This window comes from Cnephaeus nilssonii (assembly GCF_951640355.1).
Source record: "Cnephaeus nilssonii genome assembly, chromosome: 13".
NCBI classification, from domain to species: Eukaryota; Metazoa; Chordata; class Mammalia; order Chiroptera; family Vespertilionidae; genus Cnephaeus; species Cnephaeus nilssonii.
In genome coordinates this window covers 66,835,697-66,852,975 of record NC_137084.1, presented here as the reverse complement: position 1 = coordinate 66,852,975, position 17,279 = coordinate 66,835,697, and the positions used below count along the sequence as shown (strand labels likewise).

The 17,279-nt window shown below is 37.3% G+C and overlaps 1 protein-coding gene across 1 annotated transcript; it reads left to right on the top strand.

The window, feature by feature from the left end:
* Positions 1-463: 463 nt before the first annotated feature.
* ANGPTL5 (angiopoietin like 5) lies at positions 464-17,200 on the top strand (the record flags this gene model as incomplete). Its single annotated transcript, XM_079786871.1, has 8 exons — positions 464-556; positions 2,443-2,587; positions 5,813-5,916; positions 7,010-7,103; positions 9,244-9,344; positions 11,397-11,517; positions 14,872-15,057; positions 16,881-17,200. 8 exons carry the CDS (start codon positions 464-466, stop codon positions 17,198-17,200), a joined length of 1,164 nt encoding a protein of 387 aa, XP_079642997.1.
* Positions 17,201-17,279: the final 79 nt, after the last annotated feature.

The following is a 17,279-nucleotide window of genomic DNA, read 5'->3' as shown; positions in this document are numbered from 1 at the left end:
TTTTGTTGAAATAGCTTCAATGTAAAACTATTTCCACACCATCACTTATTTCCACTTATTATTTTTATTTAAACTGGCTCATAATTATTGAGGTATATCTTATCAAAGGCATTTTTTTTCTAAAGCAAAAAAATATGACTCATAAAACTAGGTGACTTTATAAATACATGATCTAGCTATTTATTGCTCATATTAAAAAGGCATGGATTTATAATGAATACCTGTAGTAATAAAAAAAAAGGGGAGGGCGGTTTATAACTTCAAATGACAGCATCTCTAGAAGCTACCTTGTTTTTCATGTGAAGGGTGTTGTTTTGAATGAGGGCATGGAAACCAGTAAGTATTGGCTTCTGTTTTTGTTGTACAGTTTCCAGAAATTTTTGACTGAAGACTCTATGCACTGTAGTTCTTTCCACAGAGAGCTGACTGATATTTGAAGAAGTTTTTTATTTCTCCAAGAAAAATGTATCTTTCCCAAGTCTCACTCTTGTTCTTTAATATATGTATTTTTATTTGTGGAGAAACTATACAAGGTAACTGTGTATATCAATCTACGGTAAGAATTTCAGCAATATTATTTTAGCTAGGAAAGCATGATTATATGATTTTATAGATTTATATTAGATGTTTGAAAAGATTAATTATACCACCCAATATAATTTATGGCAAAATTAGAGTGTTAATTTAGAAATGTTGAAACTTTGCTTAAATGATGTTATTTGTAAATGTAGGAAACCGTAAACTGAGGATTGACTCTTAACCTATTTCTTGTGAGAATATTTTATTCAAATTGCAGGCCTAGGTTAAAAACTAGCCAGCAACTTTCTGGTTAACTTTGATAATGAACTATCTGGTAAGTAAAAAAAAAAAAAAAAGATTCACTTCACTTATAAAAACACTATTCTATAAACTTTCACATTTCCAATATAGTCTGTGAGTGGTTACCTGGGATGTTAGAAAATGTCATTCAAAATAATGTCAGAATAATAACTTAATATAGTGTAGACAATACTATGAAGAGATGAGGATTTGAATGTTACATATTTAAATATTGGTTTATATATTTTTAAACATTATTAAATGTATTTACCACTGTATAGATACCAAATTCCGAAGTTCCAAGGTTAAGGAAGAATAAATTCCAGGGAAGCTACAGAAATACTAATAATCTAATTCTCTAAAATACTAACTAAGTATCTTATTTAAATCTGAAAAAATAACCTATAATGTAGGTTTTTGAAAACATCTGGTATGTTAGTCATTATAGGAGTAGAAGAGAAAGAGCAGGAAGTTAAAAATAAATCTATGTAACAAAATGTGTTTATCATTCTCTCAATATCCAGGTCTAAGGAGGACAAAGCTTGTTATTAAAAAAATATAACAGTTATTTAAATCGATATAACTTCTATCAAAGAATATTTTAACATTGAAGAAACCAGAGTACTAACAGAATAGATATTGTTGGAATGACAGCTGCAGTTTGCTTTTTAAAATGACATCTGTTGTTGATTTTGCAAAGCAAAATTCCATGCTTTCTTTCTGTTATTATTGCTACCTCTCAAACCTGAATATTTTACTTTTAAATCTTTAAATGTTTAGCTCATACAAACGTGACAATTCTCTTACACATTTCTCAAACTCTACCCCTCAACATGATTCCTAATTATTGATGGCAGAAAGTCCATTTGGCATAGATGTTGTAGGGAACCCTCTTAGTCCATGTTCAAGGAACTTAAAATTGCAGATTCCTAGAAGGGGGATGGCTCAGCACTGTATCACCCTCCCAAATGTGCAAACATTAAAGCCACACAGCCATGGTTATAGAGAGTAGACCGTAGACCCTAAGTGCAGTTGGCTTTCTGTATCCACGGGTTCTACATACACAGATTCAACTAACTGTAGATTGAAAATATTTGGGGGAAAAGTTACATTGTTGCAATGTTTACCATGTAGTTAGGCCTACGATGGTTTCATCTGTTATTATTCCCTAAACAATACAGCATAACAACAATTTACACAGCATTTACATTATATTAGGTATTACAAGTAATCTAGATATAATTTAAAGTATACAGGAAGGTATGTATAGAGTATATACAAATACTATGCCATTTTACATAGGGACTTGAGCATCTGTAGATTTGGATATCAATCCCTGTGGATACCAAGGGATGACTGTAAGTCCTTTTGGAATTTGAGAAGAAAAGAGGATAACAAAAGTATTGAATTAACATATACTTATTATTCATACCCCAAATCTACCTATAAGGTTTATTTATGGAAGTTTGAACTAACCAATTTATTAACATGTTTTTTTTCCTAATAATCATTTTTAAGTCCTTATATCTCATCTTTTTTCTTTAGTCTTTTTATTTATTGTGTAATTAGACCATATAACATGCTTCATATATTTTTTCTTATTTCTGTTTTCTTATTGTAAAGGATTCTCCAGTAGTTAACATTGTAGAAAATGTATCTCATATAAAAGATGAAAGTAAAAGTAATGATACTGTTTATAAGGAAGAATGTGAGAAATCATGTGATATTAAAACTAAAATTACACGAGAAGAAAAACATTTCATGTGTAGTAAGTATTACAAATAACCATAATTATAAAGGTATATGATTTTATTATTTCTAGGGTGGACATGGGAAAAATATGCCTTAGATTTTGTTTGGGTTATTTTATATATATCCTGATTATCCTAGGCTGGTAGTTTTATGTGTTTGACACATAGTGCGTGCTTAGTAAATATTTGGTAAATGAGCAAATTCTTCTTCTATATAGCCCCTTGGCATCAAGAGACCACAGAAGGCAGGGGCAAGCCAGAGGGCACTGATAGCAGTATAATCTATTTTGTTAATTCCATTTGAGATAGTAGGAAATTTCACCTTAGCTTTAAGGGGGGGGATTCATTAATTCTGAATAACTGCTACAAAAGGTATAATACAAATTTACAACTTATTTAATAAAGCATAACAAGTTTTAAAATCTCAATTTTTGTTTAGAACTATTTAGTAACAATGCAGAAAATTTCATGGTCTATTATACGTACAGAGGGGTGGGATGAAGAAGGGGAATCAGAAATGGAAGAGGTGATGATTTGGACCAGTTCTTACAGGGCCATAATTTCTTGGTCAGAAAGTATGAAAAACTCACTTTAATGCGCCTAATTCAATGTGTAACACAGGTGTCTCAGGCTTCTCAAACCAGGGAGTGAAGCTTTCTATCCATTAAGAACAAAATAAATTAACAGACAAAATAGAAGCAGACTCATAGATAAAGAGCAAACAGACAGCTGTCAGAGGGGAGGTGGGTTGGGTGAAAAAGGTGAAGGGATTAAGCAAAAAACCCCACCAAAACAACAACACCAAAACACCAAACACACACACACACACACACACACACACGCCACACACACACACCAAATAACCCCACCCCTTCAAATTCCCCCCCCCCCCACCCCCCCGCCAAACTCATAGATTCAGACAATAGTATGATGATTACCAGAGGGAAAGAGGGGTGGGAGGAGGTAGAGGAGGGTATGGGGGGTGATGGTTATAGAAGGAGACTTGACTTGGATGAACACACAATACACTATACAGATGACGTAGAATTGTACACATGAAATCTATATAATTTTAAGCAATATCATCCCAATACATTCAATTAAAAAAGTTCTTTCTAAAAAAAGATAGATGTCTAAAATTAGGAAGACTCTAATCCTATCTAATAAAAGAGAAACATGCAAATTGACCATACCTACCCTACACCCACAAGCCACTCCCACCAGCCAATCAGGAGTGAGTATGCAAATTAACCCAACAAATATGGCGAGCAGGAGGCTTGGGTTGCCCCTGGTGATGGAGGAAGCCAAGCTTTCTGCCCGCCCTGGCCTGCCCTGGCCTCCGCTCAAGGCTACGAAGTTTCAATTATAGAAGATAAATAAATCCCAACAAAAATGGCGGCAGCCACAGAGCTGGAGCCAGACGGAGGCTTGGGTTGCCCCTGGCGATGGAGGAAGCCAAGCTTTCCACCCGCCCTGGCCTGCCCTGGCCTCCGCTTAAGGCTACAAAGTTTCAATTATAGAAGATAAAAAAATCTCAGATACCAGGGCCTCCGCTTGGGTCACCACGGGGCATGGCCGGCCTGCAAACCACCACAGGCCCCTCGCCCTGGCTGCCCCATGCCCCAAGGGAACCCCCACCCTGATCCAGTACACCCTTCAGGGCAAACCAGCCAGCCTTCACCCATGCACTAGGCCTCTATCCTATCTAATAAAAGAGTAATATGCAAATTGACCATCACTCCAACACACAAGATGGCTGCCCCCATGTGGTCAAAGATGGCTACCCCCATGTGGACACAAGATGGCCGCTACAAGATGGCCAGCAGGGGAGGGCAGTTGGGAGGGTCCAGGCCTGCAAGGGAGGGCAGTTGTGGGCGATCAGGCCAGGAGGGGAGATCAGTTGGGAGGGACCAGGCCTGCAAGGGAGGGCATTTGGGGGTGATCAAGCCTGCAGGGGAGGGAAGTTAGTGGTGACCAGGTCGGCAGAGGAGGGAAGTTGGGAGCGACCGGGCTTGCAGGGAAGGGCAGTTGGGGGGGGACCAGGCCTGCAGGGGAGGGCAGTTAGGGGTGACCAGACCTGCTGGAGAGGGCAGTTAGGGGTTACCAGGCCTGCAGGGGAGCGCAGTTAGGGGCAATCAGGCTGGCAGGGGAATAGTTAGGCATCAATCAGGCTGGCATGGGAGTGGTTAGGTTGGTAGGCCGAAGCGGTTAGGGGCAATCAGGAAGGCAGGCAGGTGAGCAGTTGGGAGCCAGCAGTCCTGGATTGTGAGAGGGATGTCTGACTGCCCATTTAGGCCCGATCCCATCAAAAAGAAGAGAGATGAAGGCTGGGTGAGGTAGATTTTAAAATATCAAGAATTACTAATGTTATTCTGCTAGAGTGAAAGTTAGGAACATAGAAATAAAACAATTTTTTAAATAATAATGTATGCAATAATGTGTGGTTCCTTTTGTTATAAAGGACATCTTCAGTATAATTGGAGAAAACTTGCGTTAGGTCTGAGATATACATGACAGTCAATGTTTATTTCCTGTTTTTGATAGTTGTGTTGAAGAGAATGCCTTTTTGTAAGAAATACACAGCGAAATATCCAGGGATATCATGGCAGGATGCTCTCAAATAATTTAGGAAAAAGTTCTTTGTACTCTTCTTGCAACTATTCTTCTTGCAACTAAGCTTATTTAAAAATGAAAACATTTTAAAAGGAAATTATATAGTGAAAATTCAGTCAGAAACCAACCAACCAAAATTTGTGACTAAGAGTTATGATGTGTGTATATGTATGTGTGCTTGCAATTTGTTTATATAAAAATGTAACATTATTATAAAAAATTAAAAGAAAAGTTTTAATATTTAATTTCATGATAGGGGATTATTGCCTTTTACTTTCTCATATAGGAAGAATCAATGAGTCTTGGACCTCCTGCTTCTATACCTCTCATCTTCTAAAGTGAAAATTGATATTCAGAATGATGTCTCTCAATTATATCAGATTAAATTATTTGGGGGTAATCTAAATTATTAGGAAGCATAACTTCATTAAGAAGTGTTAAAAAAGTTGTGTTCTTGGTTCATCCTGAGTTATACAAAAAATACACTAACTAGAATATGCAATTCTGAGTATTTATAGATATTGTTGTTTACATATTTGTCCAAAATTATGTGAAATTCATTATTTTTCATTGTAATTAGTTTCTATAACAATCTAATATTTAGAAAACACTTTTTATTATGATTTAAGGAAATTTGCAAAATTCTATTATTTCTTACACACGAAGTACCAAAAAACTACTAAGAAATATAATGGATGAGCAGCAAGCTTCCTTGGATTACTTATCTAATCAGGTATGAATTTTTGGTATCATGTTGTTATTGTATTTGCAGAATGATATAGTTATCTAGACCAGTGGTCGGCAAACTGCGACTTGCGAGCCACATGCGGCTCTTTGGCCCCTTAAGTGTGGCTCTTCCAACAAAATACCACGTGCGGGCTCTCACATACAGTGCGATTGAAACTTCGTGGCCCATGCACAGAAGTCGGTTTTCGGCTCTCAAAAGAAATTTCAATCGTTGTACTGTTGATATTTGGCTCTGTTGACTAATGAGTTTGCCGACCACTGATCTAGAAGTACAATCATTTATTTTTTTGAATGCATTCATGTCCAGACATCTATTTAGTGTCTACTATATTGGAGGCACCATAGTAAGCGTCAGGCAAACAGAAAATAACAACAACAGCAACAACAACAACAAATTACCTTTACTTAAGGGCAATATGGTCCAGAAGAGCAGAATAATGTATTGAAAACGTTTTGAATGCTGTCAGAATGACACAAAGGCATCCAAGATGCAAGATGTGAGGAACCTTCCCAGATGAATAGATGCTTCAAAGGTCACAAAGGGTGGGTAAGAGGGTAGGGCATGGTATTCTCAGAAATACTTGGAAGTTGGTGCAGCTGTGGAGTGGCTGCTGAGTTAAGGATGTAGAAGAAACACTGACTTAAAGAAATAGGAATTAAATCATGCCACACCAACAAGCCACCCAAATGTCTGAGCAGTGAAATTAAATGGTTAGATTGGCAGCTGGTGTGAAGGATGACTTCAGAAGGAGCAGAGGAAGGGAAGAGAGACTCCAGATAGGCAACTACAACAGTGGTTCAAGCAAGATATGAAGAACAGATTTGCAAGAGCAGTCCACTGCAGAAATAGGCAGATAAAAGCAAGAGCAGGAGGCAAACAGTACTGAATGTAATGGGTGCTATTTAGCTCTGCCTTTACTGCTTTGTTAAAACAGTAAATGGATTCAGTGTAGAAATATGGCCATCATATGTTTTTCAGAGCTGGATTTATAAGAAGCTTAGAGATATTAGTTGTAGAATTCAGCTAAAGGAAGTTTGTTCAATTATAAATTTGCTTAAATGTGTGCCTGTGTGTTTAGGTTAACGAGCTCATGAATCGAGTTCTCCTTTTGACCACTGAAGTTTTTAGGAAACAGCTGGATCCTTTTCCTCACAGACCAGTTCAGTCACATGGTGAGAAATTTGGTATTTCAACCTTTTCATATTTCTCTTTTATTGCTTAAAATTTTCCTGGACAGGTTGGGGCGTTTAGAAGTTTTGTTTAAACAATACAGCTCACTATTATCTAACAGACTGGAGGAGTAATATCTGCCATAAAACAAATTTCAACCCACACTATGTGTACTTTCCTAAATTGGGAAACTTTTCTGATCTTTTGAAAGCCATGGCTGTATACAGATATTATGAATCTGTTGAAAATAGTGTAGATTTATGTAATTGAATTCTGGGCTCCCCTTTCCATTTTATTATAATTAATCTTCAGTTAGAAGAAAAGAAAGTTTCAGAGTTCCCCCCACTTCTAAAAATATTTTTGACATTTTTGAAACATTTCAAATTGGGACTTAAAATTTGAAAAGAACAAGACAGAAATAAACCAGGATTTAGCATTTTTTAAATACTAAAATACAGTATAGTAATTCCTGGAGGCTTGGGTTTCTAAGAAAAATGCCTATAAATCTTACATCTATGAATTAATATAAAAAAATTCCAAGTAGATGAATATTATTGAGGGCCTAGTAGTGTATGATCTCTCTTTTTTCCCTTACAAAGGGAAGAGAATAAACAGCTACTGAGAATCTCCTATGTGTCAGGGATTAACATAGGCATTTTCTCATGTTATTTTGTTATTTTTTTCACTTTGTTGTATCTCATTTATTTCCCATAACCATCCAAGATAGATAGTGTTACATGGTGGTGAGGAGCATGGACTGTAATGTCTGACTGCCTTCTTCAGATCTCACCCACTGTTTCCTTAAAATCAGTATCCTAATCTGTAAACTGACAATACCTACCTCATGTGGTTGTTGTGAGGATTAAGTGAGTAAATACATGAAAAGCTCTTAAAATATTGCCTGACATGTAGTAAGACAGTATAAGGGTTTGCTGTGATAGTGATTATCATCAGATGAGGATTATGCAGCTCAGAAAAATCTAAGTAATCTGTTCACACTTATATGGATGGTGATGTCAAAGAAGAGATTCCAATCCAGATCAGTCTTTCACTGGAAACTTCTATCATATCTCTGAGCATAAATTTATTACAAGAATGTCTCAGTAATTCAGAACAAAGGCAACACATCAATATCTCCTGGAAATGAATGGAAAAGCAAATAATTTTATGGCTAATTTTTTGTAGATGACATCTTTTGAGCATTTACTGTGTACTAGGCTCTGTGCTAAGTGCTTTACATAAAGCCTTATGATGTAAATCATCAGGCTAACACTGCAAAGTAGATATTATTATCATTATTTATTATTATATTGCACATGAAGCAAAGAGGTTAAGTAACTTGCCGAATGTTCTCGATTAGTAAGGAGAGGAAGTAGGACTCTAACCCAGGCTCTTGGCTCTGGAGTCCTAAGCTTTCATGTGTTTGTTTTTCTGGGTCATTGACACTTGTGAGGGTTGAATTTATTTTATTAGATTTATAAAAGGTAATACAGAATAAAGCATTGTAGAGTAAAATGTAATATCCATATCCACACAAATACAGTATGTTTACAATTCCCTGGCAATTGTAGAAAGCTTTGGGGAGGGTGGTTATAGGGTGCTACAATTCAATTGTCAACAGAGCAGGCTTCAAGCATAACTTCTTGGTGAAGAAGGTGATTTCCCCCTCCTCTCCCTTTGCTGCTTGTAATAGTGGTCCCCAATACATCAAAGTTTCTGAAGTTTTGAATATAGTAGTCAAATGTATGTTAATAGTAGTTAGTCTATATAATTCCTTTGGGTTTTCTCCTCTCTAGAGATAAGCCTACATTCCTGAAAAGGCATTATTTATTGGGCATGAGATGTATAGTTATAAATTAAATAAATGTTGATCTCAAATGAAACTTTTAAACAGTATTGAATATTAATAACTAACAGTGATGTTATGTTTGTTACAGCATACATTCTTTAATCCCAGTTTTTACATGTATTTTCTCCTTATTTCCAAAACTGAGATCATTTTTCATTTCCATGAGTTAAAATCATCATATCATTAATGGAATTTGTAATAATCTCAAAGAACACTATTAATTCTCTACAGTAAAGTTATTATCTTAAATGTACACTTGAAAATATCCTAAATAACTAATTTTACTTTTCTAGGTTTAGATTGTACTGATATTAAAGATACTGTTGGCTCTGTCACCAAAACACCAAGTGGTTTATATATCATCTATCCGGAAGGATCTAGCTACCCATTTGAGGTAAAGTTTTCCCTTACTATATGAAATAGGATAAATATCCAACCAAAATTAATTAATGTTAAAATTTAATTGCTTTAATACTTAACATATCTCTTGAAAAATTTTAAATAAGTTAGTATAAGTTCTAGTTTCGAATTTTGGTTTTTTAAAGTTCTTTGTCCAAACCACAAATGTGTAAAGAGACTACAGAGTCTTTCACTTTTCTATCTGAGTTTTCATGGTTATACTTTTCAAAGTAAATCCTTTTGGTTTAGGATCTTTCTAAAATATATATATATTTTTATTGCCCTAACCGGTTTGGCTCAGTGGATAGAGCTTCGGCCTGTGGACTGAAGGGTTCCAGGTTCGATTCCGGTCAAGGACATGTACCTTGGTTGCGGGCACATCCCCAGTAGGGGGTGTGCAGGAGGCAGCTGATCAATGTTTCTAACTCTCTATCCCTCCCTTCCTCCCTGTAAAAAATCAATAAAATATATTTAAAAATATATTTTTGTTGATTTTAGAGAGGAAGGGATGGAGAGAGAGAAAGATAGAAACATCAATGATGAGAGAGTATCATTGGTTGGCTGCCCCCTGCATGCCCACACTGGGATTGAGCCTGCAACCCGGGCATGTGCCCTGACCAGGAATTGAACTGTGATCACCTGACTCATAGGTTGACACTCAACCACTGAGCAATGCCAGCTGGGCTGGTGTAGGATCTTATATTATCTTTACAGTAGGCAGAATTGTGCAATATAAATACTTACTTGTTTTAATTAGCTTATAAATATTAGAAAATAATGGTGTGCTTTCCCTTAGAGCTCACTAAAAATACTTTTGATTTACCTTCCTATATATAGTTATAATTTTTTGTATGACAAGTGGCTTTATGTGATTGTACAAGTTAATAATTAAAAAACATTAAAGTGAGACATTGAAAAGCTGATTCATTCATAAATTGAATGAAATAAATCATTGATGTCTATTCTCAGTAGTTCTATACTGGGATTTCTAGAAGAAATTTCTACTAGAAATTCTGTATATTTATATATATTATATATATAATTTTTCTGATACTTCTTTATGCATAAGAAAGTTTATTTCACTGGCATCACACCTTGTTGATAGTATTTATTACACAAATAAAATAATTTTTTTTCTAACTAGATACTAGCAATTTCTTTTCTTAGAATTGCTATCATTATTCTTTCATACCTATTCACAAGATGTCAAAAAATTAGGAATTTGGCAGGAAATAATTTTAAATTATTTAATTAAAAAATGGGCCAGAACAGATGTGGAAAGAGGAGGCTTCTAATTTTTGAAGAGCAGGACACATAATTACCTCTTTTGTGGGAAAGCGTTTGTTCCCTAGCTCCCTCCATACTGCCTTTCTCTGTGCAGCAGGAAGTTTCTACTGGAGAGGACTGCTCTGATTCCCCCCTATGTCACTTCTATGGGTTCCCTACAATTGTCCTCTTAGGGGCATCTTACACAGTCCCGACAGATACACCTCACCTATGAGTGCCTGCTGAGATGGGACACAGATCATACCGCTGTGCCTGAAAATTGCAGTCTACACACAGTCCTCCCGGGCTTTCGGAGAGAAGAACAAAGACAGGTACACGGGCATATTTAACACTGTATTTAAAAAAAATAAACATTTTCATTCAAAGGAAAAGTTAATTTGTAAAGAAATACATCACTCTGCCACATCTTATTGGTACTCTTATTACTCAACTGAAAAATATTTAGAGTTAAGGGATAAGAGAATAACCTTAAAATGCTACAAACACTTATATGTTAAAAAAAAAAATGATGGATGCAGGAACCCATAGAAATGACATTTAAATTTCTACAAAGAATTTAGTTTATCATAAAACAAACTTACAGTTAATGGAAGTATAGTCTCTGCATCAGTCAATTGAATATATTAATATTATACAATTGCATTGAAACTTTCAGTGAAAGCATCTTCTCTTTCTCTAGGCTTAAGGGTGAAGCATGAGTTTTATATAAAAGAATGAAAGTCATAGTATGTTATTTTTGTCTTTTCTGGGTCTATTTTAGGTAATGTGTGACATGGATTACAGAGGAGGTGGATGGACTGTGATACAGAAAAGGATTGATGGGATAATTGATTTCCAAAGGTTGTGGTGTGATTATCTGGATGGATTTGGCGACCTTTTAGGTCAAATTATATTTATTTTTCCTTTATATTTTTTCTTCTTTTTGGTATTACACCTATAGACTGTCTCTTGGTCAAATTGTTAGTAAGAAAATAGTAAATACTTGTGAATATACAAATATGACTAAATCATTCTCTCTTAATATGACAAATTATTTAAAACTAGAGGCCCAGTGCATGGATTCATGCATCGGGGATGAGGGCGTCCCTCGGCCTGGCCTGCAGGGAGTGGGCCAAAACTGGCTCTCTGACATCTCCCGAGGGGTCCAGGATTGTAAGAGAGTGGTTCTGGGGTGACATACCTAGGAATCGGGCTCCCTCCTCCGTTCTCCCAATATTATGTCTCACTTCTTTCATCTCACTTTACCCTAAGTTTGGTGGTAACTGATGACTTGCGGGCATTTAGCTGCAAAATGCAGTTATTTAGCAAACGGGATTTACTTAGCCTGGAATCTAGTCGGCCTAGGGCAGGACCCTGCTCAATGTCAGGCTCCCACCCAGGCCCTTCTGCCCAGGTGGAGTCCTGTGGCGGCGGAAACCTCCTTCTTCCCACCTGAGCTGCTCCTTCACCTCCTTCCCTTCCCGGAGGTTGCCTGCTGGTGCTACTGTCTGCCCGGAAGGAGGGAAGCTGTGGCCAGTTTCTCAGCCGAGAGTGGTAGTGGGAGAATGTGCGGCCTCCACAGGAAATCAATATTAAGCAGGTGGGCCAGCACAGACGTTAGTTTTTAGGGCTGCAGCCTCACATCTCACTATTTAGCTAGTTGAGTCGGAAAGTTTCTGTAAGGGCCAGACCCATGACCTCTGCAGTGGGCTAGAGTCCAGGTGGGGAGCCAGACCCAAAGTGGGGAGCCAATGGGCTAGAGGCCTGGTGCATGGATACGTGCACCGGTGGGGCCCCTTGGCCAGGCCTGCAAGGATCAGGCCAACACCAGCTCTCTGACATCCCCTGAGGGGTCCTGGATTGCGAGAGGGTGATTCTTGGGTGACGCACCCCCAGAATCGGGCTCCCTCCTCTCTGGTTCTGGGTGCGTCACCTGAGAACTGCCGCTGCCAAGTCACTGAAGCTCAGCAGCTCCTGCGTTGAGCGTCTGCCCCCTGGTGGTCAGTGCATGTCATAGCTACAGGTTGGCTGGTCAAACGGTTGGCTGGTTGGCTGGTCACTTAGGATTTTATCCTACCTAATAATATACAAATATGCAAATTGACCGTACCTTAGCTATGCCCGCGATTGGCCAGGAGGCGCGGGGGGGGGGGGGGCGGGACTCGGGGTGGCTGGGGTGGCTGATTGGGCCGGCGGGACGCTGAGCTCGAGTCGCCAGCGGCGGCTTGAGCTCAGCATCTGCGCCATGGCTGTGCTGCGGAACAGAAGGGGCCTCTGGGGCAGCGAGCTCATGTCCCACCGCGGACCATCAAAAGCGGGGGAGCTGGGTGCCTGTCCGCTCAGGCACCAGGCCTTTCAGAAGCCTTCGCCGCGCCGGAGGCTTCTGAAAGGCCTGGTGCACCAGCGGACAGGCACCCAGCTCCCCTGTGATCGAAAGCGAAAGCGTGTAGGGGACCCTACACATGCATGATTCAATCATGCACTGGGCCTCTAGTATATATAGATAAGTAGGTCTTTAGTTGGAATTTGAAAATCTTTAATTTTAGATACCTGTTGAAATATGATTTGTGTGAAAATTCTAAATTGGGTATTTATTAAGTATCTGCTATGTACCCAGAAGAGTTCTGGCCAGGTGCTCAAGAAATATTTGTAGAATGAAAAATGTATGGGCATGGTTGTCATAAACCTTGAAATTCTTCAGATGTGTGTTGTGTCTACACAAGTAAATTAAATGGAGAATTTAGGTATGTGGCTGTACAAATTCGAGTTATGTGAACTGGGAGTAGTGTTTTATAAAAATATCAATTAAAATCACTATATTCAAAATCTGAAAAATGTAAACCTCAGGTTGATTGTAAAATCTGTTTACATTATTGCCACACAACAGCATAACTTTTGCTGGTGAATAGAAATATCAGTATTTCTGAATACTATAGATTTTACATTGTTGGAATATTTGCAGGTGATTTCGATCATTTTTATGCTAGTTTAAGTTACTGTTGTTATAATTTAAATCTTTAGCATCCCATAATAATGTCATCTAAGGATTTAGCACTGAATGCCAGTGATTTTAGAAGGGCCATGAAATGTAATAAAATGTTATGTATAAGGCCAAATATCTGCCATGTTATGGAGTGTAGTTAACATACTGGTATTTTCTCAGCATTAACCTATAAATTTCCAGTGAGTGTTTCTTCCTGAATTCAGCCTTTGAATTTTCATCTTCCTTACCATACATTATGCTTGTTTCTATGGGGAAATTATATGAGTTTTGATAAAATGGTCTTCAGGCTGATTTCTTTCACACAAACAGACTGCTTTGTACTTCATATATATTTTAAACAACTTGTAATTAAGTTAACTATCTTAAGTCTTAAATTTGGGGTGATGGTAGAGGGGAGAGATGGCAGGGACATTTAAAATGGACAGTCATAGATTTGAGACACTACACAGACCCTTGAGGACCCATTTTACTTCCTGTATTTATTTATTACTTCCTGTACACCCCTTCTTCCCTTACTTCTTCAGGATAATTTTCAATTCCAAGTGGGTGTGTAGCTAAAATACCTTGGGATTTTAGGTATGCCCTGGAGAGGGACTTAGTATCTTAGCTATAGTTTTAAGAGTTTGAATGCTGTCACACTGTCCCCCAACTCTCTGAAGTTTATTTTGACTAGACCCTTACTTCCTTCAGTAGATCTATAATTGTTTTGGAAATATTGACCCTAAATCTGAGGGTACTCCAATGTTATTACATTATGCTTCCATTTGTAGGTCATTCACAAGCTGCATTATAACAAAGAAATATTTGTTCACAAAGCATTAGTCTCAAAGACAGAAAAAAATTATTTCAACTGAGCATTATCAGGGGACGTCACATTAAAAGGTGCTGATTTGGAGGTTAGACCTCTTATATTTACCAGGACACATCATTTTGTTACTTGCTATAATATTTCAACTGGCTTTTTATTGACATGCTTTAAGGTAAAACTTGACTTTTTACTTAATTAACCTTTAAATGAATTTTTGAATTTAATTTGGGGAAATAAAACTGAGTCTAGTTATCCACAGTCTAGCGAAGTAGAAGTGTGAAGTTTTATTCCCCTCCAAATTAGGCAATCACTGATAATTTGAACGAGATCCATCCAGTCCCTCCAATGATTTATGTTATTAAATAACACCAAACACTCAATGTTAAGGGGTTATTCTAATTTGTGTTAAAATATGTTTTAAAAAGCTGTGTTTTTATTTTACAGGTGAATTTTGGCTAGGTCTAAAAAAGATTTTTTACATAGTAAATCAGAAAAATACCAGTTTTATGCTGCATGTGGCATTGGAATCTGAAGATGATACATTGGCTTATGCTTCGTATGATAATTTTTGGCTAGAGGATGAAACAAGATTTTTTAAAATGCATGTAGGACAGTATTCAGGAAATGCTGGTAAGTTTTTTATTCCTAAAATTATCCAGAGGATTTAAATATAACTGACTCAGAATTAGGTAAAGATAAAAGTAATGCATTTCTCTTGGTATATGACACATGACTGATAAGAGAAAAGATTAGGAATGAGAAAAACTGGCCAGGTCTTGAGTTTTGAAACTGTTATGATTATTGCACCACCTGTGATTTTGCAGTGCTTTATACTCTTTGAAACAATTTGCCACATGTAATCTCCGTTGATTCTTTAGCTAGAGAGCCTGTGGGTTAGGCTTGGGAAATATTATTTACATTTTTATGTCCAAAGAGGCTGGCATTTAGAAATCATAAATGTTAGAGCTGATCTTCACTCGTCTCACTCTACAGGTGAAAAAAATGAAAAGATTAAGTGTCTTGCCCAAGAGTCCCAGCTCATCACATCTGAGCAAGGGCAAGAAATCAGGTTGATAGAATAATTAGTTTAGTATTTTTTCACTATATGTTGGCACACCTACTCATTTACAAATAAGCTTAATTTGTTAGAAATTCATAGTACTTGCTGTTAAATTTATATTTTTATAAATTTATGTTAAAATTTTAAATTTGAGTTAAGAAATATGAAATTCAACTCTCTTGTTGCTCATCATGGTACTCATTCATTATGTATTTTTAGTGATAGAAATCCAAAAAGAAATGATATATATTCCCAAGTCTTTAAGTGATCAAAACATGACTCCTATCCCTGCAATTTATTTAACTGCTTTGCCTTGGCCAAGATCCGTAATCTTTGAAGATCATTGGGAATATCAGGGATATGGTACATATAATGTCCAATGTAAGCCCTTTAAAAATTGTATTCTTTTAACTATTGTCCAGTTAGTTCAAATATCATTTGGAGAGCCACAAAGAAAAGGCACACTTCAGTAGTGTGCCTAATTTTTTTCTTGAGGGCATTGGGCATCCTATATAATAAAAGGCTAATATGCAAATTGACCGAACGGCAGAACAACTGGTTGCTATGACGTGCACTGACCAACAGTGGGCAGATGCTCAACACAGGAGCTGCCCCCTGGTGGTCAGCAAACTCCCACTGGGGGAGCACCACTCAGCCAGAAGCTGGGCTCACGGCTGGCAAGCGCAGTGGCGGTGGTGGGAGCCTCTCCTGCCTCTGTGGCAGCGCTAAGGATGTCTGACTGACGGGGGGGAGCAGGCCTAAGCTGTCAGTCGGACATCCTCCAAGGGCGCCCAGACTGTGAGAGGGCACAGGTTGGGCTGAGGGACCCCCTGTGAGTATAGGAATTTTGTGCACTGGGCCTCTAGTTTTATATAAACTTAGTAGCCTATAAATAAAACCAAACAACTTTTGCAGTAACAAATCTAAGTTTTTTAAATGTAGAAGTTTCACATTCTCTCATACCTATCTATCTTACATGTTGTAAAATGGTAGTGGTATGAAAACCTCTTATACATAAATTATTTTCTTTTTCTAAATTAACAATGATCACATTACTCTTCCCTGAAGAATGACAGGTCTATACACCATCATCTTTGTCCTAAATTAGCTGAATAAATCAACACAGCCAAACTTCTGTTTTGGATTGTGATTTTTTTAAATTGTAATTTTATATCAAATGTCCACTTAAAGATCCCTATTATGCTAAGGAATTTATCAACATGTTTTGCCATATTGCAATCTGGAGGAGAGTTTGTCATATGACATCTTGTAGAAAATAATTTAAATCTCACTTTTAGATGCAATGCTTTTGCATAATAGGCTGGTAAAGGTCAATTAAAAATTACAAAAAGTGCCTTTAAATTTAGTCATTTACAAGATCTATTTTACCCAGGTGATGCTTTCCGGGGCTTCAGAAAAGAAGATAATCAAAATGCAATGCCTTTCAGCACAGCAGATGTTGATAATGATGGATGTCGTCCCGCATGCCTGGTCGTTGGTCAGTCTGTGAAGAGCTGCAGTCACCTCAATAACAACACTGGCTGGTGGTTCAACCAATGTGGACTAGCAAATCTGAACGGCATTCATCGCTTCCCTGGAAAATTGCTTGCAACTGGAATTCAATGGGGCACATGGACTAAAAACAACTCACCTGTCAAGATTAAATCTGTTTCAATGAAAATCAGAAGAACTTACAATCCATATTTTAAGTAATTTCATTTTAAATTGTAATTCATGTTCCATAATTATTTTTTTTTATAAAACATAAAAGACTTTAGATAGTATCTCTTTT